The 26,849-nt window shown below is 46.0% G+C and overlaps 1 protein-coding gene across 4 annotated transcripts in view; it reads left to right on the top strand.

Moving 5' to 3' along the window:
* Positions 1–26,849, top strand: part of FAM168A (family with sequence similarity 168 member A) — a 118,403-nt gene that overhangs the window by 79,856 nt on the left and 11,698 nt on the right. For all 4 annotated transcript variants that reach the window (XM_079321587.1, XM_079321588.1, XM_079321590.1 and 1 more), the window contains one exon: positions 24,253–24,333. In XM_079321587.1, the coding sequence (XP_079177713.1) occupies positions 24,253–24,333 (81 nt within the window). The remainder of the gene's footprint in view (positions 1–24,252; positions 24,334–26,849) is intronic.

Below are 26,849 nucleotides of genomic sequence, written 5' to 3'. Positions count from 1 at the left end.
TGGGTTTATTGATGCAATCAGAGAATTTGGGGTGCTGCAGAAAGGGAATGTTTGTTAAAAAAGGTGCAATGGGAATCATTAAGACAAGTCAGCAGGCTGCTGACAGGGACCTTGGGGTGGCTGGAGGATGAAGAGAGGTAAAACAGGAGGTGGAAGTTTGGAAGGAATATAAAGCACTGAAGTTGCAAAAAGCTAAATGAGGTAATTTGTGCCATTTATAAAACTTCTGTGCTGTTGCAGAAGCTTTAGGAGGACTTTTTGATTCTGCTGAAGGTCTTCAGATCTTCACTTTCATGTTCTTTTTCATAATCTCTTTATCTTTTGATTTACCAACACCAAAAGGATCCTGCCAAGCTGTTTGAAACCATAAAGGAAGAAGTTGCTCTGTTTATTGACCTCTACTTGAAAGCTGGAAACCATACTTCGATTTTTCAGATGTTTTCCTCATTTCACATCCTATGTTATGACAAACATTTGTCTTTCAAGCATGGGACAGGCTGAGAGCTGAAGAATTACCAGCCTGGAGCACGTCCCCAGAGTCCACCTGGTGCCCTCTCTCCATGGCAGGAGCCTGGAAGTGTCCAAGGTCCATCCCAGAATGGTTTGGGATGGAAGGGACCTTAATGCTCATCCAGTGCCAGGGCAGGGACACCTTCCACTGTCCCAGCACCCTGTACCAGCCCTGCCCACCCTCCCAGGGAACAATTCCTGCCCAAAATCCCACCCAGCCCTGCCCTCTGGCAGTGGGAGCCATTCCCTGTGTCCTGTCTCTCCAGCCCTTGTCCCAAATCCCTCCCCAGCTCTCTTTGGAGTGTTTTTCCCAATATTTATTATTTTACACCTGTCACAAGTGGGTTTTGCTGGTTGTGATTTTGCTTATTCACCAACTTTGTGCAGGTGTTTTTCCCCCTTCAATTCCTTGTGCTCTGTCTGGCCTGGCTGGTGTTATTAATATATTTAACTGGCAGGTTTCCTATTTTCCTGCTCATTTTCATTATTAATCCATCTGTCAGACAGTTTTGATGGGTTTGGTTTTCTTCCATAAGTTAATAGAGAAGTGGTGCTGCCCTGGACTAAAGCAGAATTTATAGTGTCCTCCCAGCCAAGGGATGGCTGCTGTCACAGCACCAGCACAAATCAGCTCCAGAGGGGACAGACAGAACACTCTGTCCTGGACAGAGCTGGGTCAGCTCAGGCAAGGAGCCTTTCCCCCAGTTTAAAGCAGCAGGGAGCTGATATCTTTCCATGGGAGCACCAGTGATAGCAGCAGGAATGTCTGGGACATTCAGTGGCTGCACCCACAGGAGGGGATGAGGATGCTGCAGAGGGCAGGTTCATCACCTTGAGGTTTAACTTGTTCTGCCTCTCATTCCTTTATCCCCTGCAAAATATTAATTTAAATACACTCTCATTGCACCCTTGTTTGGTTTTTTTCCTGCCAGACTGTCTGTGCTCAGTTCCCAGATAATTTTCCAGAGTGCAGGGAGCTCCTTGGACAGAGAGAAAAAACTCTTGTGATGTGCTAGTCTTGCACTGAATCATAAAGCTCCATTTTGTGTCATTTTCTGGCAGATGTAGCTCACTGTGGGAATTGTGTTTGTGGTTTGGGTCCTTGAGGCTGAGACAGCCCTTTCCTACAATCATTAGGAAATTAGCTGCATGACAGCTCAGTCCCTCTCTCATTTCTCCACTCTGGTTTATTTGCCTTTCTCATGAAGCTTAAGGGGAGAGCTGCCCACATAAACAAAACATCAAGAGGGAATTAGCTTCAACTGGAATGATTAAAGCTATTCCCAAATTCCAATTTATCCCCTATTAGCAGACACATGAGCACATGCTGACTCCATGCTCTTCCTCCACCACACTCTTCATTCCCAGTGTCACCTCCAGTAATGGGAGGCCCCTGACACCACTGAGAGCACAGTGCCCAGAATGAATCCAGCAGCTTTGAATGGCCAAATTCAGGTGGAAAATATATTTCTATCTCCTATGTATAAACCTGTGCTTGTTGTAATTGCAAATATGGAGCAAAAAGACACCATTCCAGGGGAGAGAAGGCAGAAGCAGCAGGATCTGAAGTGCAGAAGAGGAGTAGAGAAAACATAAAATATCAATTATTGAATAATTCTGTGCCAGACACTCTCTGGGTTGTACCAGAATAATTTGGTTTGGAAGGTTATGATTTCCAAATCTGTGAGTTTCTGGGCAGGGAGTGAGGGCAGCTGGGCTGGCATTTCCCTTTTTGAAGGTGGGTGTGATGTTGCCCTTTTCCCAGTCACCAGGACATTCCCCTGTCAGTGGCTGTCCAGGGATGACAGAGTGGCAGTGACACCAGCCAGCTCCCTTGGCACCCTCAGCCCTTCTCATCTGGCACCATGGGCTGCTGGATGTGCACATTGTTTAAAGGGTCTGTGGTTCACCCATCCTTCATCAACAGTTGTTCTTCACTCTGCTCTCACAGATCAGCCACAGCTTTCCACAGGGTCCCACTGATCCCCTGAATAAGGCAAGGTCTGTTCAACTGGAAATTCACACATTCCTCTTTTCTGTTCCTCTCTCTCCTCCCATGGTAGCTTGGCATTCCTCCTTTTTCTGTCAGTCCTGTAACAACCTCACTCCTCTGCTTCTCCTGCATCTTCTCCTCTGGGTTCTCCTCCAGATCCATGACATCTATTCAGCCTGCATGTGCCACCACCCTGGGACATTAGAGTGTGACAGGAGCTGCATTCCTGACCCAGGAGAAAGCACTGGTGTTGGCACATTGTCTCTGGATTACCTGCAGCCATTGGATTTCCTTCTCCTTATGGTGTTGATCTTCTGCCCTTTGAACTCTGGAGACATCCAGTGATGTGGGTGGGGAAGTTCCATGGGAGAGAGGTCAGGGAAAACCTCCAAGACAGGCAGAGACAGTGAGGTGGGTGGAGAAGGTGAACATGAAGGGATAAACAGCCTGAGGGTTGCTCTGATCCAGACTTGGATGAGCATTTCAGTCATGTGCAAAATGCAGGCTTGGGTGAAGCAGAGAGAGGATGTGGTGGAGCTTGGCCAGAAAATTGCTACTGACAGGAAAAGCTCTCTGGGGCTATTTAAAGATGCAGGTTTGGCTCCTGTTTTTCACTAGTTTGTGGTGTTAATTTGTTTTGCTGTTGATGCCTGACTGATGTCTTGCAATGCCTACTCCAAAGACTCTCAAATTAATTCCTGGTAGGATTTATTTCACAGCATCACAGATTGGTTTGGGATGGAAGGGACCTTAAAGCCATCCAGTGCCACCCTGCCATGGCAGGGACACCTCCCACTGTCCCAACTGCTCCAAACCCTGTTCACCTGGCCTGAGGCACTGCCAGGGATCCAGGGGCAGCCACAGCTGCTCTGGGCACCTGTGCCAGGGCTGCCCACCCTCCAGGGAACAATTCCTGCCCAATATCCCATCTAATCCTGCCCTCTGGGAAGCCATTCCCTGTGTCCTGTCCCTCCATCCCTGTCCCCAGTCTCTCTCCAGCTCTCCTGGAGCCCCTTTAGCCCTGGCAGGGCTCTGAGGTGTCCCTGGATCCTTCTCCTCTCCAGGTGAGCTCCCCCAGCTCTCCCAGCCCTGGAGCAGCTCTGTGCCTCCTCTGGACCCTCTCCAGCAGCTCCACATCCTCCTGATGTTGTTTATCATGGAAGGCTGATATTAGGATGTACTTTTAATAAATGTCAAGGCTACCATGTGTTGATCTTGTCCCATCAAGTAATATCATCTTCCCTGAAGTGTATTTTCCTTGAGGGCTCTCTGGATGTGAGAAGCTTCAGCTTCTGCTCTGAATTTTTGAGAGATGGTTTTTTTTTTTTCCTTCCTCCCTGAGCAAACTGTCCAGGAATAGAGCACAGAAGGCTGTGGAGGGCAGATTGGTGTTTGCTGTGTTCAGTTCATTTGCTGGAAGCACCTGGTGGCCATTTAGAGAAAGGGACAAACACTGCAGCTCCTGTCAAGCCCCAAAGGAAACAGGATTAAGGCAGAATTGACAACTCCTGTTTCTCCAGCCATCCTTTGTCATCATGCTTTGGTGAGCAGCATCAAGAGCAAAGTGCTTTGTTGTGATGTGGATAGAGATATTATTTATTTGTGCTGGCACAGAGTGGCTTCAGCTGCCTGAAAACACAGCCAGATGAATCAGGCCTGTTGTTTAACTCTTTCCCAGTCAGGCTCATCCCAAGGATTATACAATTAAATTTTTTTATTAAATTGAAAATTTATTTGAATTTCTTAGCTCTAGGGGATGGATGAACAAACTTTATTGGTCCCACGTGGGAAGCACAGGGTGATGTACAGTGAAATGAGGGGCTCATGGATTGCACACTCCACTGCCCATCACTGCACCAATGCTCTTCTAAAAGCCCACCAGGAATTCCATATAACCTTAAAAAAAAAAAAAAAGAAAAAAAAAAGGCAGAATTTTAAAACCCAAAAAACCCCTCCAAACCTCTTGTTTTGTCTTAACATGAAACCTTTTTGCAAAGGAAGCTGGTGGCTTCTCCTGGAATTATCTAGCTCTTTGGGGTAGGGAATTAAGACTTAAAGCAGCATCTGCTACCAATTAACATTTTTCCCATTGTGATATCACTGAATTAGTCCTAAGGAATATTTTGGACAAATCACAGTATTTTAGAAGACATGCCTGCTGGAATCTGCTCCATGTCTTTGTTCTGGGAAAACTCAAATTTCTGCTCTGTGCTTATCCCAGAAAAGCACCAGGTAAAGTCTGGTTTGGGTTTGGCTTTTGCCAACGTTTCCAAGCAGTTCCTTCTCTCCATCTCCAAGGTCACGTGCCTTAAAAATGGAGCAGCAGGACATGGATGTCTTACATGAATGAGAATAATCTCACAGATGGGGGAAGGCTGGGAGGGAGATAAAAATTACAGTATTAATTTTTTTCCCCTTAATTCTGAAGGACGACGGAACTTCATTATCCAATCTGCTTAAAATTGAACGACCTAATGAAATTTCACACCCACTAAATTTAATCATGGATTACTCATGTGGGATTTGAATCAGATAAAAAGGATGCTTCAGATATTTGGTAGCAATTGCATAAGGTAATAAAAAATCTGCAGTGTTCTTTGTCCTTTTCAGCAAATGTGAATTGCTTGACCTACTTTTCTTTTCTTTACTTTTTTCCTTTTTTCTTTTTTTTTTTTTTTTTTTTTGGTATTCATGACCCCAGGTTCCTCCTGGGCATCACTGAACAAACTCATGTACAAACTGATGGATCTCAGGAGTGTTTCCTCCTGGATGCTGGGGATACAGGTGGATTATTGCTTTTGCTGCAGCAGTTTGAGGCTGGGAAAATAAAGAAATGTTTTACAGTCAATATCTTAGCTGGTGTATTAAAAGCCAGGCTGATAAGAGGAGCTTGTTTGGGGCAGGTGAGGGTGGATGATGGATTAAGGTTCTGCTCAGGTTGTGGCTGCTGAATGAGCTTTTGCAGATCACTTTACCCCTCCAAAACTCCCCTGCATGGATTTTAGCCCTCCAAACCTCCCCTGAGTGGATTTTAGTGGTGTTGGACTCCAGGGATGTTGTGACCCTCCCAGAACTGGCAGTGCCTGTAGGAACCTTGACACAACACACACTCTGTGCTTACAACCTGTGGTTTTACCCTCTATGTTCCTGCAGCACTGACCAGAGGGTGTGGGGGGTTCTGGAATAGCAGCTCTCCTGTATTTTTAGTGGGACTTCAGGATTTGGGGTTGTTCTTCAACATCTACTTCAGGCAACACCCCACACAGAGCAAAGCCAGGCCTTGCCCTAGAGGCTGAGAGAAGAGGAGCCTGGAGTCACTTTTGGGAAGTGTCCAGTCAAAGGAGTCTTTGGAAGAGGTGTTGGGTATTTAGGAGGATTTCTGGGTCTTCCTATTGGGAAATGGAGCACACAAAGTTGGTTTTGACATGCCCTGAGAGAGCAGCACAAGCAAGGCTGGGGTGCAGGGGGAACCAAGGAGTTGCTGCTTTACTGTGGAAAAAGGGTGGTGAGTGAGGATTAGGTGATGGAGAACCTTGAAAGAAGCACAAATTCCTTACTTTTGGTAGAGGAAAGAGAGTTGGTGACATTGCTAAAAGGAAAAAGACATGCTGAGGAAATGATCTTTCCAGCAGTATTTGGAGTAGGCAGTGGTAGAATAGCAAAACTTTAGTCAAGGTTGAAGGAAAAACTCTTTTGATAGTGGAGGTGTGAGAAGCTCTGGCTGCTGGAAGGGTGGGGAAGGCTGAGTTTAAGGATGTTGCACACAAAGAGTTTGGAATCTCCCACCAGCAGCTGAAGACAGGGATGAAGTTTTCAGTGCAAGTGACAGGGCAGATGCTGGAGACAGTCAGTGGAAAAGTAACAGAGGATTGTGAGAAAACTCCTGTACTTCTACTCCCTAAGAGCTTCAGCTGATGGATTGGCATCCCTGATGTCTGTGAAGAGAGGAACACAATCTGAAATATTGTTTGGACAGGATGGCTCAGGTTCACAGGAGACACCACTTGAGTTTTTTGTTAGGGAGTAAAGAACTTTAAATTCCCCTTCAGGAAAAGCTGAAGTTGGAGAAGCCACTTCTTGATTCACAGCCTGATTGTCCAGAGTACAAAAAGTCAGTGGAGGAATGGCTCAAGAAACAGCCTTTGTTGTCAGATCTTTCCTGCTTTTGCAGAATGATTATTCTGAAGATTGTGCACTCCCTGCCAGGTGTCCACTGGGTGCCCTTCATCCTCAAAAAAACCCCAGAAAAAAAGCAGCTTCAGACATATGAAAGGATCCATCTACAAACCCAACAGCAGCTTCAAATGTTACATCAAGGAGCAGGAAATCTCATCACAGCTGGATTACCTACAAGCTTCAGGGTTCTTTAAGGTCAAAAAGTAGTGAAATCATAGGGAGCAGTGGGAAAAAAGGACACTGAGCTCCTCTGGAGGCTGCTGGGTTTGAGTCCTGTCTTCCACCTGGCCCACAATATTTTTGTTCTTGTAACCCCTTCCCATGAACACTTTGCAGGCTTAGAGGATTTTTTTTTTTTTTTTTTTTTTTGGTGCCAGCCTTTTCACACAGCCAGAATTAAGGGAATTTGCTGTCTGAAAGGTGTTCTGTGGTCTTGGCAAACACTTTGATGGTGGTGAGAGCTTTGACCACAATTCTCCATCACCCTGGCTGGGCCAGGGGAGATTTAGATGGGATATTGGGAAAATTTCTACATGGCAAGTGTTGTTCTGCCCTAGCAGTGACTGCCCAGGACAGTGGTGGAGTCCCCATCCCTGAGAGGGTTTAAAGCCATGGGGATGTGACATTTGGGGACATGGGGCAGTGGTGGTCTTGGCAGTGCTGGGGGAACAGTTGGACTTGATGATCTTTGAGGTCTTTTCCAACCTAAACATTTCCATGTTTTTGTGAAGCAAAAAGCAGTGTGTTTGGATCTGTTCACTGCTACCACTGACAACAAATCTCCTCCACTGCCAGTTTCTTGGGAAATAAATAATCAGTGGTTTAAATCAGATCAGTGCCAGTCACAGATTGTACAGCCTGTGTGAAAAACACGTGTAAGGCCAAAGAGTAAAGGCAGTGATGGATCAGAGGGAGATGAGGCTCACACAGGAGCTGCTGATGCAGGACACAGGGGAGATTCCCCCTCCCTTTTCAGTCTCCTGCTGACACACACCTGCTTTACCTGCAGAGAAGTTCATCCCTCTGCTTGGGAGACACCCCTGCCTGTCTTCACTTGTGCTGCACTTTTAAAGCCCTGAATTATTGTGTAATATAAAACCAAAACACGAGGCTGTCTCTTCCTGCATGGAATGCAAATTCTCTGTATGTGTGATGTGCCAAGGGTGTTCCTCTGCTGAGGGCAGGGTCAGGACACTGGGAAGTGGCAGAGGGTGGGGTGTCCCTGCTCATTAGGGATATTTCAGTCATAAAATCACAGGAGAGATTGGGCTGGAAGGGTCTTTAAAGGCCATCTAGTCCAAGCATCCCAGTGTGGGCAGGGACACTTTCCATCATCCCAGGTCCAACCTGGCCTTGGGCAATTCCATGTCTGAAAAGATGTGGCAAGTGCTGGAAGGAGGAGCAGCAGGAGCTGTGGAGAGGAGAGATTCTGGTCTGCTGGAGGGGAAAGGAGGAAGCAGCAGCGACACTTTGAAAGGGTGTTTTGAAATATGCTCAGAGTTAATTTTATCCAGAAGCATTTGACATGAATTTAGATTTGAAATCAGCGTTTGCTCATTACCGAACGACTGATGAATGCCAAATCAGGTCATTACTCTTGGAGTGGGTTTTTATCTTCTCCCATTATCTGGGGTTGCTTAGATCCTCTTCATTCACAGTTGTCTTTTCTGGATATAATTGGGTTTAAGCAACTAAGATACTAAATGAAATGTTGATAACGAGAAGGATTGTTCATCTCTGGTTGGCTTTTTTTCCTTTCTCTCGCTCCTGGTGTGCTGAGGACTGCTCAGCAGTACTTGTTCTAAGCTCTGTGCATTCAGATGTGTTCCATCACTGTCAGGATGCATGTTCTGACCCTGCCCTCCCTGCTGGAGCACATGATCTGTAGGAATTTGCCTGCAGAGCTGAAGTTCCTCTGCCTCCGTTCCCGAAGGATGTTCCGACAGCTCAGCGAATGCTCGGTGGGACAGTAGCAAAACGACCTCAGTACCTTTGGAAACTGAACTGCCTTGTTTTAACTCAATAACACTGGGAGGAAATTGGTTTCCCTTCCTAAAAATGTCTCCTCTCCTCCTGGAGGAAGGGATGAGGTTTCCATTTATCAGAGCAGTGGAGATCAACAGGAAAATGTTACCGAGTTCCCGCGGCGCTTTTAATAGAATAAGGAGGCAGTGCCCTTCAGCTGTTCCTTATCCAAACAAAATGTTTGGTGAGCCTTGCTAATCTATCCTGGCAGGACCAGAGTCACCTAACAGCAGGGAATGTCACCATGGCCAACTGCTAAAATAATGTTGTAATTGTGTAATTTGTATTCCTGCGGGAGAATCCGGCCACGTGCTCCAGCAGCCCAGATCCCCCATGCCCTGGGCTGATCCCACAGCCTGGGCAGCAGGAAGGGGGGATTCTGCCCCTGGGCTCAGGTGAGACCCCACCTGCAGAGCAGGAGCACCTGGAGCTCATGGAGAGGGTCCAGAGGAGGCACAGAGCTGCTCCAGGGCTGGGAGAGCTGGGGGAGCTCACCTGGAGAGGAGAAGGATCCAGGGACACCTCAGAGCCCCTGCCAGGGCTAAAGGGGCTCCAGGAGAGCTGGAGAGGGACTGGGGACAGGGATGGAGGGACAGGACAATGGGGGATTACTGTATATGTACATGTATATGTATATTTATATCTATATGTATATGTACATGTACATGTATAAACCCATTGTACTGCTGGATCCCCACTGAACCTGACAATGCCACTGTGTATTTTTTCTCTCCAGCACACAAAGCTGAACCTCTGAGTTTGCAGGCTTCAGTATTTTCCCACATCTAAATCAATTTTGGACATGTCAAGCCTCGTGCTCCCACATTGTATCTTTACACTAAATATCTTACTCCCACATCTTATCATTTTTAAAAATGGGAGCGTGGCCCAACAGGTCCTGAAGGGCTTTTCCTCTCTTTACACAGAGCTTTTGATTCCTGGGTCTGTTTGAAAGTGTCTGAGGGCTTTCAAGATAAAATGCAGTTGTCTCCTTTTCACTCCTCTCTGGTAGGCAGTCAATGCCTTTGTTTCCAGGCATAGCTGAAGTGCTGCCATTCCATTTGAAAATCCCATTAATCTCATGCATCCAATGATAACATTAAAAACTAGTACAATACATGGTTGGTTTTCCACAGGCATCCCATTATTCAGTGAACACACGTGGCTCTGTGGGAACAGGGAACTCTCCAGGCTTAGGCCTGCCAGGATGTCCCTTTTTCCTCCTAAATCATCTCCAGTTTCCTCCTCCTGCAGGCATTCCTGGCAGGAAGACAGGACTGCTGACATGGCTTTGAGTCTTTATCCCCAGGTGCAGAATCCCAGAATCCCAGACTGGTTTGAGTTAGGAAGGGCTTAAAGCTGATCCCATTCCACCCCTGCCATGGCAGGGACACCTTCCACTGTCCCAGGTTGTTCCAAAACCTGTCCAGCCTGGCCTTGGACACTGCCAGGGATCCAGGGGTAGCCAAAGCTGCTCTGGGCACCTGTGCCAGCCCTGCCCACCCTCCAGGGAAGAATTCCTTCCTAATATCCCATTAGACCCACCCTCATTCAGTTTGATTTCATTCCCTTTTGTCCTTTCACTCCATCCCCTTGTACTTATTTATTTCCCTCCAAATTCTTCCCTTCACACAAATAGAAGGAGCTGGATGCCTCCAGATTCTTCACATTTTCACCCAGTAGGAATTCAGCTGAATGGTCATGAAGGGTATTTGTATTTCAGCAAGAACAGCTTTGAATTGGGAACAAATTAAACCATTAAATTAACTACTAAATTTCTCCTCAAACATAGGAAGATTTCTTTGCAGCATGTGGCCTCTCCACCTTTTTTTTTTCTTCCCCCAGATAAACTGATGTTCTCTGTTCTGTGGGGATTTAACTCTCTTTGTCTCCAGCTTGAACACTCCCTTAACTATATTAATCACATATTTCCATCAGAAGAGATTTTTGAAAGACCTTAAACATCTTTTGCAAAGGTTGGAAGACTCAGTGAGCTGCCAGCTCACTCTTGTTACTCTTCAGATTTGTAATTCCCCAAAGATAAAGCAGCATTAGGAACAGTCCTCAGTTTTCTCTGGAAAGTAATTTCTGATTTCCATATTAATCAAAAATAGCTTTACCTTCGTCCTGCCCTAATCCTAGGAACAACACAGGAAGAAGATTACATTCTGTAGATGTCAGAAAAGCAATTAAAATTTGCACAGAGGAATCGAAGGGGGAAGGAATCTCACCTCTTTATTCTGAGAGCTGAGCAGGGAAAGACCCTGACCTCAAACTGTTTGTTTCTTATTGGCTCCTTCTCTTTTGAAGTGCCTGCTGGAATCGTCTTTAATATTGCAGGATTAAAATACTGGGCTTTCAGTAGACTGAGAGGGTTGTAGTGATGAGAGGAGACGTTTCAGGAGGGTGAGGATGGGCTGTGAAGAGCCTGGAATTTGCAGCTGGAGAGGTGAGTGACTGTGAATAGCTGTGACTGCAGAGATGGATATTCCTTGATCCTCAGGGGCTGGAGGGGACCTGCCACATGTCACAGTTTGGGTTTGGCCAGGGCATCCTGTGGTGAGTCAGGGTGGGGTGTTTGCCTTGGCTCTTTGGGATGGGGCTCTACCAGATACAGGGAGAAGAGAAAGACACAACGGGATGGGATGGGATGGGATGGGATGGGATGGGATGGGATGGGATGGGATGGGATGGGATGGGATGGGATGGGATGGGATGGGATGGGATGGGATGGGATGGGATGGGATGGGATGGAATGGAACAGAAGGAAATGGAATGGAATGGAATGGAATGGAATGGAATGGAATGGAATGGAATGGGATGGGATGGAATGGAACAGAAGGAAATGGAATGGAATGGAATGGAATGGAATGGAATGGAATGGAATGGAATGGAATGGAATGGAACGGGATGGGATGGAATGGAACAGAAGGAAATGGAATGGAATGGAATGGAATGGAATGGAATGGAATGGAATGGAATGGAATGGAATGGAATGGAATGGGATGGAATGGGATGGGATGGAATGGGATGGAATGGAATGGGATGGGATGGAATGGAATGGAATGGAATGGAATGGAATGGAATGGAATGGAATGGAATGGAATGGAATGGAATGGAATGGAATGGAATGGAATGGAATGGGATGGAATGGGATGGGATGGGATGGGATGGGATGGGATGGGATGGGATGGGATGGGATGGAATGGAATGGAATGGAATGGAATGGAATGGAATGGAATGGAATGGAATGGAATGGAATGGAATGGAATGGAATGGGATGGGATGGGATGGGATGGGATGGGATGGGATGGGATGGAATGGAATGGAATGGAATGGAATGGAATGGAATGGAATGGAATGGAATGGAATGGAATGGAATGGAATGGAATGGGAAGAGGAGCACATAAGTGGATCCTGCTGGGGTATGGACTCTGTGTGTGTGGGATGGACTTCCCAGGATGGTGCTGTTGCTCTTACCTTTGAGGAGAGGGGAGTTTCCCAGAGCTGTTCTCCTAAACATCTTTTATTCTCCAGTTTTTCAGGTTCCTGCAGGGTGAACTGAAGCTGCAGATATCAGTTTATGAACTGAACCCAGTTTGCAGCTGGACTGATTGTTGTAGATCCCTTCCAACTGAACAATTCCATTCTAATCTCTTCTATTCCTTCCATTCCATTCTTTCCTTTTAGCAAGCACATCTAAATGTTCTCTGGAATGTGTGACATCATACCCACAATAATTCTCTTCCTGAAACACTTCTGCTGTTAAATAGAACCATTCTGGGAATTCCTTCCCTCCACTGGCTGATAACCCTGGACCAGTCCAAGGCACTGTGATCAAACACTTGTTTTGGATCCCAAAGCCTGCCTGTATTCATTGCAGTAAATTTCTCCAGCAGCTTGCTGTGTGACTGATAACAGTTCTCAACACTGAACTTTTTTTCCCCTGCTTTGTGCATGCACTGCAACTCACAAGAATATGATCATGGAATGTCTTTAGTTAGATGGGATATTGGGAAAAATGGCTGGGGGTTGAAATGAGATATCTTTTAAGGTCCCTTCAACTCAATTCCAACTTTGGAATTTTATACAAAATGTTCTGTTATAAAACATTGCTTCCTATTTTATGGCATTAAAAGCATTTTTAGTTGTGGCTTACACCCTGTGAGAGCCCTTTATAAAGTTATTTTAGGTTAAAACTCTTGAGCTATTTGTGTGTTAGTTTATTTTTGATAGGGAGAAAAACCTGCTGCAAAAAGAGATGATTGTCTTCATGCATTTTTTAAAACTTATTCAGCCAGAGCTTTGACAGTGACAAACTGGCCTCAGGTCATTTCTCCTCCTTGACATTTGCAAGTCTGATGCATTTTCCAAGCTGTGGCTGCCCATCTCTGGAGGTGTGCAGGTTGGATGGGGCTGGGAGCAGCCTGGCACAGTGGAAGGTGTCCCTGCCCACTCCAGGGGGCTGGAATTGGATGAGCTTTAAGGTCCCTTCCAACCCAAACCATCTGTGATTCTGTGATACTTTGAACTCGTATACATTTCTTGAAATGCTTCCAACGTAAATTTAGAGAATTCCAGATTTCTAATAGAGTTCTCATTAATTTGTTTTGCTGAAAATTAAATGCTAAAATAGAGTCTTTTTGTTCTTGCTATCTTTCTCAATTTCTTTGCCATTGGTCCTGTAATTTTTGGAAATGATTGGGGCAGAAATCCCAGTTCCTGATGGCAGTGCTGGGGCACTGCTTGACTTCAGCTGGATTTTGGATCTCAGGTCTCATTTTCATTATTTAAGGACAACAGGTTAGATTTGAGCCATGGGTGACCTGGGGAAGCAGGGGGTGAATCCCACCTGGGGAATGAATCTGATGCTCAGTCCTGGTTTCCCTCAATTTATCATGGTGAGGAGACCCTGCAGGACAGTCCCTGGGACAAATTAATAGTAATGCTTGGATTTTGTCCTGGAAATCTGCACAAGTTCATTACCATTGACCAGGAGCACTGCCTGACCAGCTGCCTGGTGGGTGTTTGGCCAAAAGGAGTCACTTAGTGCCAGCAAGGACACCCAAGGTGTCACCATGCACTGGACACTGCCAGAGCAGCCACAGCCTCTCCAGACAGCCTGGGCAGGGTGGGAACCCATGAAGAGCTTGGAGATGAGGAATTGGCTCAGTGTCTTATGGAGCTGAGGGTTTAGAATAATTGAAATGCATTCTTTACACAGAGCTTTTCAAATAACCCTGTCCAATAAAATAGATGCTGCTTCAGCTTGCCCTGCTTGGAAGCAGACCAGGACTTTGTGGAGGTCTCCAGCATGCTGAGATGGAGTGGGAGGCACAAATCCAGGCAGAGGAGGATTTCAGGGGAGCAGAAGGGAAAGCAGCACCACTTCCTACAGTAGCACTGGTGAGGGACCATGTGCTGTACCAGCATAAATGCAAACTTGCCTTATTTTACCTATTTTAGTTATTTTAAATGTAGACACAGCCTCAGCCAAGTCTTTATTTCTCAACTGCTCCTGTTAACATGTTTAGGCAGGGGACAAAACATGCCAGGTGTTTTGGGATGTTCCCTTCCACCATCCATTCAGTGATTCTCTCCATAACCCATATTTATGTGTATATATTGCTATTTTCCAAGGGCCTCAAACAATACTTTATGAAGTCTGTTTGATGCCATGAATTAATGGCAGTTTTATACTGTTGGTTTTTGTGGTAACAGTTTGTAAGTCCAGCTGAGAGACTCCTCTGGATGCCTCTTCCCTCTCCTTATCTGCACTCCTCACTTAAATCATCCCTCAGGTTCTGCTGGTGAAACTGACCCTGCTGATATTCTGAGTCCCAAGCCATAATTAGTCATCTTCCCTTTTCTAAGCTGATTTTTCAACCCAGCAGCCCCCAATACAGAAGGGGGCTGATGTGAACCCTCTGATTTAATTTTGCTTGACCTCTTGCCTTTCACTCCTTTAACTCCTGAGCATTTCTCTTTTTCCTCTCCCTTTTCCAGCCCATTACTCTAATTTCTACTCCTGGGGGGACCTGCTGGTCCTTTTTGCTGTTTCCCAGCCACTCTGGGTGTGTTATTTTTAAGGCAGCCTCACTACCTGCAGTGTGATGACTCATTTTGGATTTGCAGGTCCCCATGTTTCTGCTGAGAAGGCAGATCCTGGATTGCATTCCTGAGAGCATTGTTAGGAGCACAGCACAGAATCCCCCCAAATCCCCAAATCCTTGGAGGGTGTTAAAGTCACAGCTATTCCCTAAACACAGCCCAACATGCTCTTCCAAAATGAAGGGCCCCAAGGAGCTTTAATTCCCCCTGGCCCTGCAAGTCTCCTTTGAGGGTTTTTAAATCCCTCCAGGAATGGGGACTCCACACTTCCCTGGGCAGCCTGGACAATCCTTTCCATGAAGAAATTTTCCATCCTCCTCCCCTGCTGTCCATCTGCCATCCATCCTGAGAGCCCCAGTTATCCAGGTGAAATAATTGCCCCAAACACATATTGGGATTTTTTTAAACAAGCCTGCCTGCTTCCCTGTGTCAAAAACAAGCAAAAGAGGAGATGCCATGAATTTATCACTTTTTACCTGCTTGAGCAACCAGGAGGATGCACCTCTATGATAAAATGTAATTTACTTAACTAGTAATTGCTTTGCTGAGTTGGGCCAGAAATCCCAAATCTAAATCAAGCAAATGAAAACTGTGCTAAAACATCTCATGCTGTCACCCCTCAGCTGTGAGGTTTATTATGTTTGGAGTTTCTTCCAGGCTTTTTGTAAGGAATAAAATATTTACAGGGTGGAGGGAAGGGATTTCTATTTGCTTTTTTGTATTTGTTGTTTTTCTTCCCAACCTTTCTGATGAGATGCTCTACCAGAACACCTGGTGCAAAAACATAACTCTAATTCAAGTATTCCCAGAAATTAGTTTGGTTTGTGGGGATTTTTTTAGGAGAGGGATTACAGGGCATGAACATGGTTTATAACAGTTCTTTAGGGGTTGAAAAATTCACTTTATGAACCAGCAGTAGCAAATGCAGCACAGCCCCATGGTTCCAGTGCTGTTCTTCCCCCCTGGATTTTGGTGGGTTGGGCAGGAGCTGGTCAGGGAATCTCATCCCACTCTTGGCTGGAAAATCAATATCAAAAACCTTGAGGTTTTTGGATCTTTGTGGGATCACTGTATCCCTGCTGCCTTCCTGACAGAACCTGTGCTCTTCCAACTGGTGAAATCAGATTTTATTGCCACCAGAGCCATTTTTTAAACAGCACTGTGGAGTTTTGCCAGTTCAAATATTAGGGATTCTCACTTCCCCCAAGCACAATTTGAATCCAATCTCCTGGCCCAAATGTATGTGAGAGACCCATTAAGCCTTTTAACACCCAAAACCTGCTTTTGTTAATATTCTCTGTGTGCTCCATCTGCTGCTGTGTTTGTCCATAGCCAATGGATTTGAGAGCAGTTCATTTCTCTGGTCTGAGGCCAAAATGTCCAAAATACCATATGGACATTTGAAAGTTAATGAGCATTTAAAAATTTCAATATCTGAGGCTGTTGTGATCCCTAAGCCTGAGTCTTCCTTGAGTTTGGCCTCTTCTTGTAACCCTAAATATTTTATTGTTTGGAATGTTTATCTTTGCCAGTGAAAATCACTGTGCTCATACTTTGAAACTGGCCCTTTGTAATTGCTTTTTTGGCTGGTTTGGAGTTGCCTATTACTAAAATGAGCTGGAATAGGAAATTTGGTATCCCCAGAGATGCTGTTTAAGGGTGTGAATCAAGGATGAAATCAGGAGGATGCTGCCAGTGCCAGAGGACAAAGTGGAGTGTAAAAAGCAGAGATAGGAGCCAGAACAATGTTTGTGCTATAGAGAGACTTAATTAGTCAATTAATTGATTGACTACTGATTAATTGATTAATTACCAGACAGTTGCTGTTGTGTTAATCATTGACCATGTTCAGGGCAGTGCTGGGCATCTTGGCTTTGGCCACACACCTGGAATACCATTTTTTAAGGCAATTCCAAACCTGACAAATTCAATTCAAGCATTTTGATTAAGAAAAATTAAAAGCAATGAGCTTTTTACCATCACTTCTTTCAATCCAGACCGTTCCAGGATTCTGTTTTGTACCCAGTTGTTGCAAACACCAACTTGGCAGAAAAAAGAGATGATGGTAGAGAGAAAAGAGGGACAAATTCCCATTTCCAGGGTCTAGGAAGGCAGTTGCTTTTCACGAGCTGGATAAGGTTGAGCCACAAGTGAGTATTAAAATAAAAACTGCAAGGGAGCTTCTTTATCTCAGGCTTCCACTTTCTGTGGAGCAACAAACCCTTTTATTTTATCAGTAGGGGCTGTTCATATCTTACTTCTGATTCTTCAAATGCAGAATGAAGTAAATCACTGCAAGGAGAATCAATATTGCACAACCTAAAGCATTTCCAGAAGTTCTTTCCCACAGAGCCTTGTCTGAACACAGGGGAGGAGATGACACATGTCTCTGGTCCAGAAGTGATGTTGACTGACAGTCTGACAAGTTCTGTCACTCTGGTTTATTTATAGTGTGTGCACCAAGCAATCAACAATCTCTCTAATATTTTTGGACAGTTGCTCCTGGTTTTCAGGATGAGTTTTGCTCATCCAAATGCATCCCATACCCAGGCAGCTGCAATAAGGCCTGGGAGGTTTGTTTTGGATGTAGGTGGGAAGTAAAACTGAGGTGGAATTGAAATCAGAATCTCTTTTGTCCAGCTGCTTGCAACTGTATTGAACCTTAAAAAGAGGTCTGAAAGCAAGTTTGTTCTGAGCAAGAGAAAATCAAGGGAATGTGTGTGCTAAACAGTGCTTCTGTCATTGTCATTTTTGGGCTCATGAAGTCTCCTAATTCCTGGCATGATGCAGGAAGCAGCTTCCAGCTCTGTGCAACACAAAGTGCCATGGAAGAGCTCAGAGTTGTGCAAAATCATCTCTTGCCCAGCCAGATTCCCAGCAGGCAGGATTCTGCAGCCCCAGCACCCATCCTTGTCCTTGGCCTCCAGCTGGGAAAAGCCCCTGCAGGCAGGCAGGACCCCACTGTGTCCACACTGTCACCCTGTGGATGGAGAAAAACAGTCCTGCCAGGACTGCAGCTTCTCTCTCCATCACCCCATGCCACAGGCACCCCTGCCACTCCCAGCACTGCCAGCTGTGCTTTCCTAGCAGTCTGTGCAGTGTAAAGGAAATGGGCATCAAAGGAAAGTATTTCCTGACAGATTCCTGGTCCTGTTGGGATTTTGGGGTGGTTGGGTTTCTCTGGCTGTGTTATGGGTGATGTCTGTCCTCACCCAAGTGTTCTGCATGCCATGCAGAACGTGGATAACCCATAAGGAAAATTCCTTCGGGAGCATGTGCTTTCACAGCAGTGGAATTCACCACCCTCTGGCTCAAGCTGTGATCCTGGGGAGGGAGAGGAGGGAGACAGAAGGAGGCACAGGCATCTCTCACCAGGGAGGAGCTGCACTCCTCCCTCCTGGGGAGCCTGCCTCCCCCTGTGGGATGTCTTCACATGCTGGCCATGTGGAGCTGGGGTTCTGGGATGCTGGAGGGAATTCCTCCCTGTCAGGGTGGGTGTCCAGAGCAGCTGTGGCTGCCCCTGGATCCCTGGAAGTGTCCAGGCTGGACACTGGGATTAGAGCAGCTGGGACAGTGGGAGGTTGGTCTTGCATGGCTCTGGGTAATGAACAAGGAAATAGTTGCTGTTTGTATTAAGGGAAGGACCCTTCAGGGGAAAAAAGAATCAACTGTAAAAGGTCTCCAGGAGGGAGATTGTCAAATGTGAGAGCAAATCTTTTTTTAAAGCCGTTGCTGTGTCTGGTGCATTCACATTCATTTGACTGCTCCAGTCTTGGGCTGATGAGGCTTGAAACAGTAATAAGGGGGTGGCATTTTTTCATGGGAACAAATGTATTTATTATTCTCAGAGCCTTCAGAAATGCTGGATTCTCAACCATCCATTAACTTGCTGTTCAGAACAGTCCCACCCTTTCTTTCAGCTTTTCCTCTATTTTTACATCCATTTAGCAGGAGTGGGCTGGAACAGTTTCATGGCAAGGTGGTGAGTGAGTGATGGGGCAGCTGTGGTTATGTGGGATGATCAGTGGGAAATGAAACCTGCTCCAGCCCCTGGGCTCCAGGTGCATTTACCTGGCTGCTTGTCCAAGGAGAGGCTTGGGTAGGACTCGCCATGGAAATGTGTCCCACCACACAGATGGATCAGTGTGATCCAGAGGGAAGAAAGGAAAGGTTATCCCATCCTGCCTGCCCTGAGCTGGCAGAGCAGGCTTCACCCAGAGGTGTTTGGGAGAGTTCCCACACTGAGCAGGGAGGGTCTGGCAATGCCCTGTGTGAGAAGCTGCTCAGAGGTCACCTCCCTAAATCCCATGTGCCAGGGGATATTCCCTGGGAACAGCTCCCCAAAAGGAGCCAGGCAGGCTGGGAAGATCCTTCCAGAAGGATCATGCTCATGCCATGAGCAGGCTTTGCTCACCCCTGCTGCAGGTCCTTTTGGAAATGCTGGGGCTCTTCATCTCTGGAGGCTGCTGTCCATGCAGAACAAGTTCCCAGGTGTCCTGTCAGCTCTTTTCCCTCAGTCCCCTCTCCATCAGGCTCCAGGCACACTCTTCCCAGTGCCACAGCTCCCAGCAATCAGTGTTCAGAGCCTTTGCTGCAAGTCTGGCTGCTGGAGGCTTTGGTGGAGCTGTGCCAGGGAGCCTACATGGTGCCTGCTCTCTCATTTCTCCTTCTGGGGTAATTCCTCAAGTACCAAATCTGCACATTCATTCCCCAGCATGTGCTTTTCTGCAGGAATAAATTCCCAGTTGCTCTAAAGGGAGTGGATGTACAGCTGCATGAGGTTCCTCATGTTTTTGTCCTGAGAAGGTGCCTGTAAATCCTATTTTTGAAGAGTTTCTGAGGGCTGGGCAATAAAGAATGAGAAATGCTGGATGGGCTTAAAATAGAACATGAAAGTGGTTTTTTTTGCAGGGGAAAATGCTTTGGCTCCATCTGGCTGACCTGAGGAGGTGATCATAAAGCAGAAATGTTCCTGGGGCTGCTGCAGCTTCAAAGCTGTCACTCAGCAGAACAAAGGGGTGGACAGTGGTTAATGGGGTTTGGAGGGAGGGCTGGTAAAACAGAATCACAGAATCAGGCTGGAAAAGCCCTCTGAGTTCAACCATTTCCCCAGAACTGCCAAGGCCACCACTGCCTCATGTCCTGAGCTCCACATCCACCAGGCTTCAGGCATGGGCAGCAAATCATCATTATTTACCTGCAATAGTGGTGGGACTTTTGCACCACTTAATTAGTGGCTTGGTTTAGTTTCTTCTGTTTTTACTTAGAGCTGGGATTAAAAAATACACCAAGGAAATGGATTTTCTCATGCTTGGGCTTGGTTGTTTATTAAATCTTATTAAAAAGCACAGAGTGTTCAGCAGCACTTCTAGCAACCTGCTGGAAAAGAGCAAAATGCTGCTACAAGGTCTTTTAAAGCTAAACAGTCTGATAGAGAGTTAACACCCATATTATTTATACTTTTGACCTAATAACTAACTTCCTTCAGTGTGACACTGCCTGATCCACCAGAAACTACTCCTGAAACCCACGAAGGAGAAGGAAGATGAACACCAAAAGAGACACCACCCAAAATCCTCCATCTTGTCCCATACCTGTTACAATATTATAAAAACCTCAAATTTAAACCCCTTCACCGTGTGAAATCACACACTTCTATTTAACTACACACCTGAGATTTTAACTTTATCACTCAAATTTGGAAGCCTTCCTCACAAGCAGTGCTCTCCAGGGGCTCAGTGGCAGAAAGCACAGAAAGCTCAAAATTGCTTGTAGCAATTAAGGCCTTGATCAGATAATGGTCAATGAAACGACTCTTGGAGAGGTGAAATGGCACTTTCTGGAATTCAGTGTTCCAAGTGCCAGCTCCCAGTGGGTGGGAGGCTGAGACATGGACCAAAGCATGGGCTCTGTAGCCAAGGAGAAGCAAATTCTCTTTCAAGAATTTCATGAGAACCTTCAGAGCCTCAGCACTTGTGTGTTGTCATCCTTTGGGTGTTATTTAGATGATTTTGATGCATGAAAAATTAAAGATGGCTTTTAAATGCCTGCTTGATGCAGCCCTGTGTGCTTTTTTGCTTTGCACAGTTATTGTGTGGTAATTTTTAAAGCAGCTCAGCCAACTGGAGTGCTGTGTTTTCCTTGGGGAGGAGATTAAATGAACACTGCCTTTCTTACTCCTATCGATTGTGGAGGTGATATTAAATTAAAATAAGCCACAAAACAACTTTGGATTTCTTCTACCAGCAATCTAATAAATTTTATTCGATATTTTTGGTCTCATTTTCTTTCCTCCTGCACCACTGCAAGGCCTCCAGCCCAGCAGAGTCCTGTCACGTGCAGATCCATAAAAAGTAAAGGTATTTTATTTCTGCTGCTGATATTTGCATGTCAGGTGGGTTTGAGCCTCTTGCTGTTATTTTTCATTCAGGGTGAGGAGGCAGGACAGGCATGGCAGCAGCAGGAACAGGAATTCCCAGGAGCTCTCTTGGGTTTTCCAGGGGACAATCAGAGCAGGGTGCCAGGTGCTTTGGTGTTCTCACCTCTCCTGAGATCATTCCTGCTTGTTTGATTTGTGCCCAAGGGACCAGCATGGGGGAACACAGCTTTGGCTTCCATGTGGGACCTGATTTGGGATTATTTGGGGGATGAAGAAGAGCCACAAAAAAATCCTAAAGGCTCAAAACCAAAATTACAGGATTCTGGAGTAGTTTTGAGCCAGAAAAGACCTTTTAAAGGTCCCAGGTGCTCCAAGCCCTGTCCAGCCTGGCCTTGGGCACTGTCAGGGGTCCAGGGGCAGCCACAGCTGTTTTATCACCCTCATTGTAAGAAATGTCTTCCTCATATCTAATCCAAATCAACCCTCCTTCAGTCTGAAACCTTTCCCTTTGTCCAATCACAGCAGGCCCTGCTGAATAAAAAATGTCTCATGTATTTTTAAACCTGCTGGATTTTGAGTGCTGGGAATTTCCAGGCATGTTTCTTCTGGCACAAATTGCCCCAGATTCTGCTACTTTCTTATTTTTCACTATATCCAAAAAAAGGAGCAAACCACATTAATTTTCCTGCACCTTTCCCATCTCTGCTTTGCCTTAAAATAGAAAGGACACATTTTCTTGCTGGAGGTCAGCACCTATCAAAGTTTATGAGATCAGAGTGGAAGACAGTGCAGAGCAGGGCTTCTTTTTGCATCCAAAGCTATTAAAGCTTCCTTGATAGAAATTGTATTTATTTGAGCAGAAATGAATCCAAGACCAGCCATAACTCACCTTCAGAACAACAAAAGATTCCACAGTGAGAAAGAGTCCTGCCAGGCAGAAACTAAACCCAGAAAAAAAAAGGAGAAAGGCCAATTGAGTCCCCAGGCCTGGAGGGTTTTAAACCAGGTGTAAATGTGGCACTTGGGGACATGGGTGAGTGGTGGCCTCAGCAGTGCTGGGGGGCAGTTGGACCTGGTGGTGCTGAAGGTTTTTCCAAGTGAAAATGGCACACCCAGCCATCATCATCTGTGCCCATGGCAAGGGCTGGAACTGGGGTGATCTTTGATTTTTGGTGATCTTTGATCCCCAGCCAGTCTGGGATTCCACTAAACCATGTGCCAAGAAGGTAAAACCCCATGGAGAAACACAGCTGGAGAATTTTAGGAAAAATACAGTTCAAGAAATGAGCTGGAGTTGGTTTAGCACCCCTGACCAGATTGTCAGGAGGAAACAGGAAGAGTGTGGAGCAATGAAAAAACATGGTTATCTTCTAATGAACTGGAGGGAAGGGATATTTCTGATTTAAGATCCTCATCATTAATGCTCTGCTTGCAATCACTGCATCTGCAACTAACTTTCTAAGGAGATTCTTGATTGCTGAAAGGCTTTAGATATTCCTGGGTATGACAACATAGTTCTGTGTAGACTAAAAAAAAAAAAAAAAAATCTGTTAAACTGCTGCTTATCCAACATTAACTACAGCAATTTTTAATTAACCTGATTTAGAAGCCAAATATATCACTGATGAAAATGAGAGGGTAGAACATCCAGTCATTTATTCCAGTACAGTGGTCATGATTGTTGAATTAGTTTTATTCAAATGAACCTCAACATTTTGCCACAGAAGTCAGTGGTGCCAGGGTTTGAGAGCAGTGGGATTTGGGCATGGGAGGGGGGAACTGTGCAGTGGCTCTTTTGTTGCTGAGAAGAGGGAAGTACCAAAGCATGCTTGCTTTTATTTAGTAAAATAGAATATTTTAAAAGATGGGTGTAAATCCACTGGTAATTACCTCCTTCCAGCCTTTGCTGGCAGCCAGCAGCCAGGATCAGTGGGGCTTGGCATGGAAAGCCTCTCCCAGGGTCATTCCATTGGCTCTGCTCTGGGATGGTGGCCAAGGGGACACACAGATAAACTGGGTGGTGACAGCAAAGCCAAGCTGTCCTCCAGCAAAGCAGGATTAGTGTGTCCCCTCCACCCTGCCAGGGGGATGCACCCAGCAGCACCTCAGGATGGACTTAGGTGCTCAGTAGGGAAAACTGGCCAGGAAGAATTGAAGGAAGTGCCAGAGAGGTTTCTGTGGGGTGTTGGAGGGTGCTGGGCACTGCCCAGGGAATGGGCACAGCCCCACAGAGCCCCAGCAGCGTTTGGGGGGGTGTCAGGGTGGGATGGGGGTGTCTGTGCAGGGCAGGGCTGGAATGGATGATCCTGGGGGTGCTGCCAGCTCAGGAGGTTCTGTGGGAAAGGAGCAGAGGTGCAGGGATGGTGTCTGTGGTCTCCACAGGGGACAGGAATTTCCAGCTGGAAGTTGGATGCTGTGAGTGCACACAGGCTCTGGGCTGTGCCACGATTTCCAGCCCCCCACTTCCACCACACAGCTCCTCTGAACTCCCTCTGACCTCCCTGAGTGAGGCTGATGCAAGCTGAGGATGCTCTGCAGCCTTCCCTGAAGTGCCCATTAAACCCTGCGTGGCTCCAGAGGCTCTGGCCATGTTCCTTCCAGGTGGCCTGGCAGGTGTTCCCTCCTGGGAATGGCACTTGTGCAGCCATGGGTGAATTCCTGCAGGATCCCTGCCTTCCCTTCAGCAAGGAACTCTGCTTGGTGCAGGTGCTGGGCTCTCCAGAGTGCTGCCACACAGCCCAGGAAAAGCTTCCAGTACCCCTGTGCCAGTGGGGTTTTGGACCTGAATTCCAACAGTGTGGAATTTCAGATTCAGATATGGATTTTCCCAGCAGTTTTCTCCAAAGCACAGTGAGCACACCTGCATTCTGCATTCTGATCCTTGTTTCCCACAGGAATGATGCTGAAATGTTGATGATGTCACACATTCATGGTCCTTCCTGTTCTCACAGAATTCCCCTGGTGGCCTCTATGCTCACACAGGGTGTTTATTGCTTTTCAGGGCTGCCATCCCTGGGGGATTGATGAAATCCTAATTCCTGTTTTTCTCTCCTTGCAGGTTACCCAACAGGCTACCCCACTGCTGCCCCAGCCTACAATCCCAACATGTATCCAACCAGCAGCCCTGGCTATGCCCCAGGTAAAAATCCTGAAACATCCCTAAAAAACATTTCAGCACTTCCAAATGCAGCTGCCTTTGGAGCTCCATGTGCAGTAGCCAGAGCTGCTTGCATAAGGAACACAAAGCTGGACTTTGTGCCAGTCTTGCTAAACCCTCTCTTCCCTTAATTGCCAAGTTTTCAGTCTCCCAGTTGTCATAAAATCAGTGGATCCCCAGGCTCAGGTGATTTCCAAGGCTGATGAAAAAGGAATGAGGGGTTTGTTGCCAAAATCTTTTGGTTTTGTCTTCTCTGCATCACATATGTTTACACATATTCCATAAAACTGTTTATTGTGGATGATTCTGGAAGGGATCTGTTGTGTTTTGTTTGGGTTTATGTGCTTTTAATAAGGTCTTTAGCTGCATTTCTTCCCACTAAAGCCTTAACATGGAACATGAAACAATTTTTGTTCCCCTGGATTTGTGCTGGCCACCCTCAAATTGCCCTGAAGGATAAAACAATGGAGGAATTAAATGAAAAAAAAAAAAAAAAAAAACTCCACAGAACAAGAAAAAGCCCATAAATTTATGAGTAGCTTGCCCTGCCAGAGGCTGGCAGTGTCCTCCCTGCTCAGCCAGGAATGTAAATACTGCAGCATTCCAGCATTTTGGCCTGGATATTATAAAATGCCACTTGTCCCCAATCATGCAGGCCAAGGGACACCCAAATGAGAGGAAACCCCAGATAACTGCAGGCTAGGGATTTTGGGGAGTCTGCATTGCTTCTTGCACATCTTAGTCACCATTTAATTATTTATTGGAAATCTCCTGGTGTCCAGAGAGCTGACAGGTGGTTTTGCATGGAGAATAAAAACTTTCCAGTGGGTAACACAGCTAAGCACTGAACTGGTGAGGAAACTATGAAGATTAAAACTCAGAAATTAAGGTTGGAATGAAAATGCTGAAACTTGTATAGAGTTTCCCATGAGTCTTGAGGCCAAGTTGGAGAGACCTAGTGTAGGTAAACATGTCCCTGCCCAAGGCAAAGGGCTGGAACTGGATTGTCCTTGAGGTCCTTTCCAACCCAAACCATTCTGTGGTTCTGTTATAAACAATTTTTACAGCTCTTGAAATCAATACAATTTAATATCACAGTAGGATATTAAAGTATGTTAATAGCAGGAACAGGCTCTGCTGCTCAGGACCTCCCAGCACCACACTCAGTGGTCCCTTCTCAATGGAAACCAGACTTGCAGGAGGAAAAAAAAAAAAAAAGAGATTTTGAGAGCTAACTGATGGAAAAAATAAGTGCCATAAAACCTCCCAGCAGTGGGGACATGTGACAGAGTGACAGAATCCTCAACTGTGTTAAATGGAATTGGGCTGAGCTAATTCTGTGGTTCAGTGGCTGAGTTAAAACCTTCATCAGTACAGAGAGTGTTTCCTCAGATTGAAGGAGCTGCTGTCACACAGGAGGCTGGAAAAAACCTGGAGAGGAATGTGCTCCTGGTGTCCTTCAAACACACTGGGAATCAGCTTGGGGGTTCAAATCTTGGACTTCTGAAGCAGCAGGCTCATTCTAAATATGTTTTTAAGGGATTTTAGACATTGAGTCTAAAAAAGAAAGAGATGCTGCATGTTCCCAGCAGAATTACTGCTCCTGAGCATCCCATCCATGGACAAGGTCCTGCTCCAAAGCTCCAGGCTGGGAAGGAAGTGGTGCCTGCTGTCAGAAATCCCTCCAGCTCACTAAAAAACCACCACAATCCAAGGGTTCATCTGATTCTCCATATGGAGATGAACCAGGGAAACATGGCCCTCAACAGTGCTTGGAATAGAGGGTGGGAAGAGCCTGTGGTTTCTGAACTTTTGGGATGTAACTGCAAGTATTGAGATATAACTGCAAATGGAACCATTCTATCCCAGCTCAGTCACCCTCTCTGCCCCACCCTAAAGATGCTCCTGCTCACTCTCAGATGTCTCTTGCCTCAAACCTCATGAATTTTGCTGGATGCCATGCAAAGTAAACCCCTGAAGATAATCCCAGTTTTCAAATACCACCTGCTTTTGTCACTGGTGTTCTCCAAACACTCCCTGGTGCTTCACTGCAAGTCAGCAGTGCTCGTGCTCTTCTCTTGACCTCATGGCTCCCAAAATCCTGGGAAATTCAATGGTGTTGTGACCTAAGCTTTGTAACAGCATCAGAAGGAAACCAGGAGAGGAATATGGAGAAGTCTGGAGTTCCCTGGGTGCAATCCTCCAGTGAGGAAAGGGAAGTGGTGACGAGCTAATCTTGATTTCTCCTCTCCCAGTGCCAGGTTTCTAGTGGATATTTTGCTGTTGTTTGAGCCCAAAAGGTGTTAAATTATTCCCCAGATTATTCCAAGGAACCCTACAAGCAAGGGCATGAGTTGGACTGGGTGATCCTTGTTGATCTCTCCCAAATCAGGATGTTCTGGGATTCTATCAATTCCATTCCACTGCCTTGTATGATTTTCCTGCTATTTTTCCACTGTTTTTAGAGGGAGAGACACAAGACAAAACACCAGCATTGC

The sequence above is a fragment of the Erithacus rubecula genome (assembly GCF_903797595.1).
Source record: "Erithacus rubecula genome assembly, chromosome: 1".
NCBI lineage: Eukaryota > Metazoa > Chordata > Aves > Passeriformes > Muscicapidae > Erithacus > Erithacus rubecula.
The sequence above is the reverse complement of the archived record's forward strand: the minus strand, read 5'-3'. Positions and strand labels throughout refer to the sequence as shown.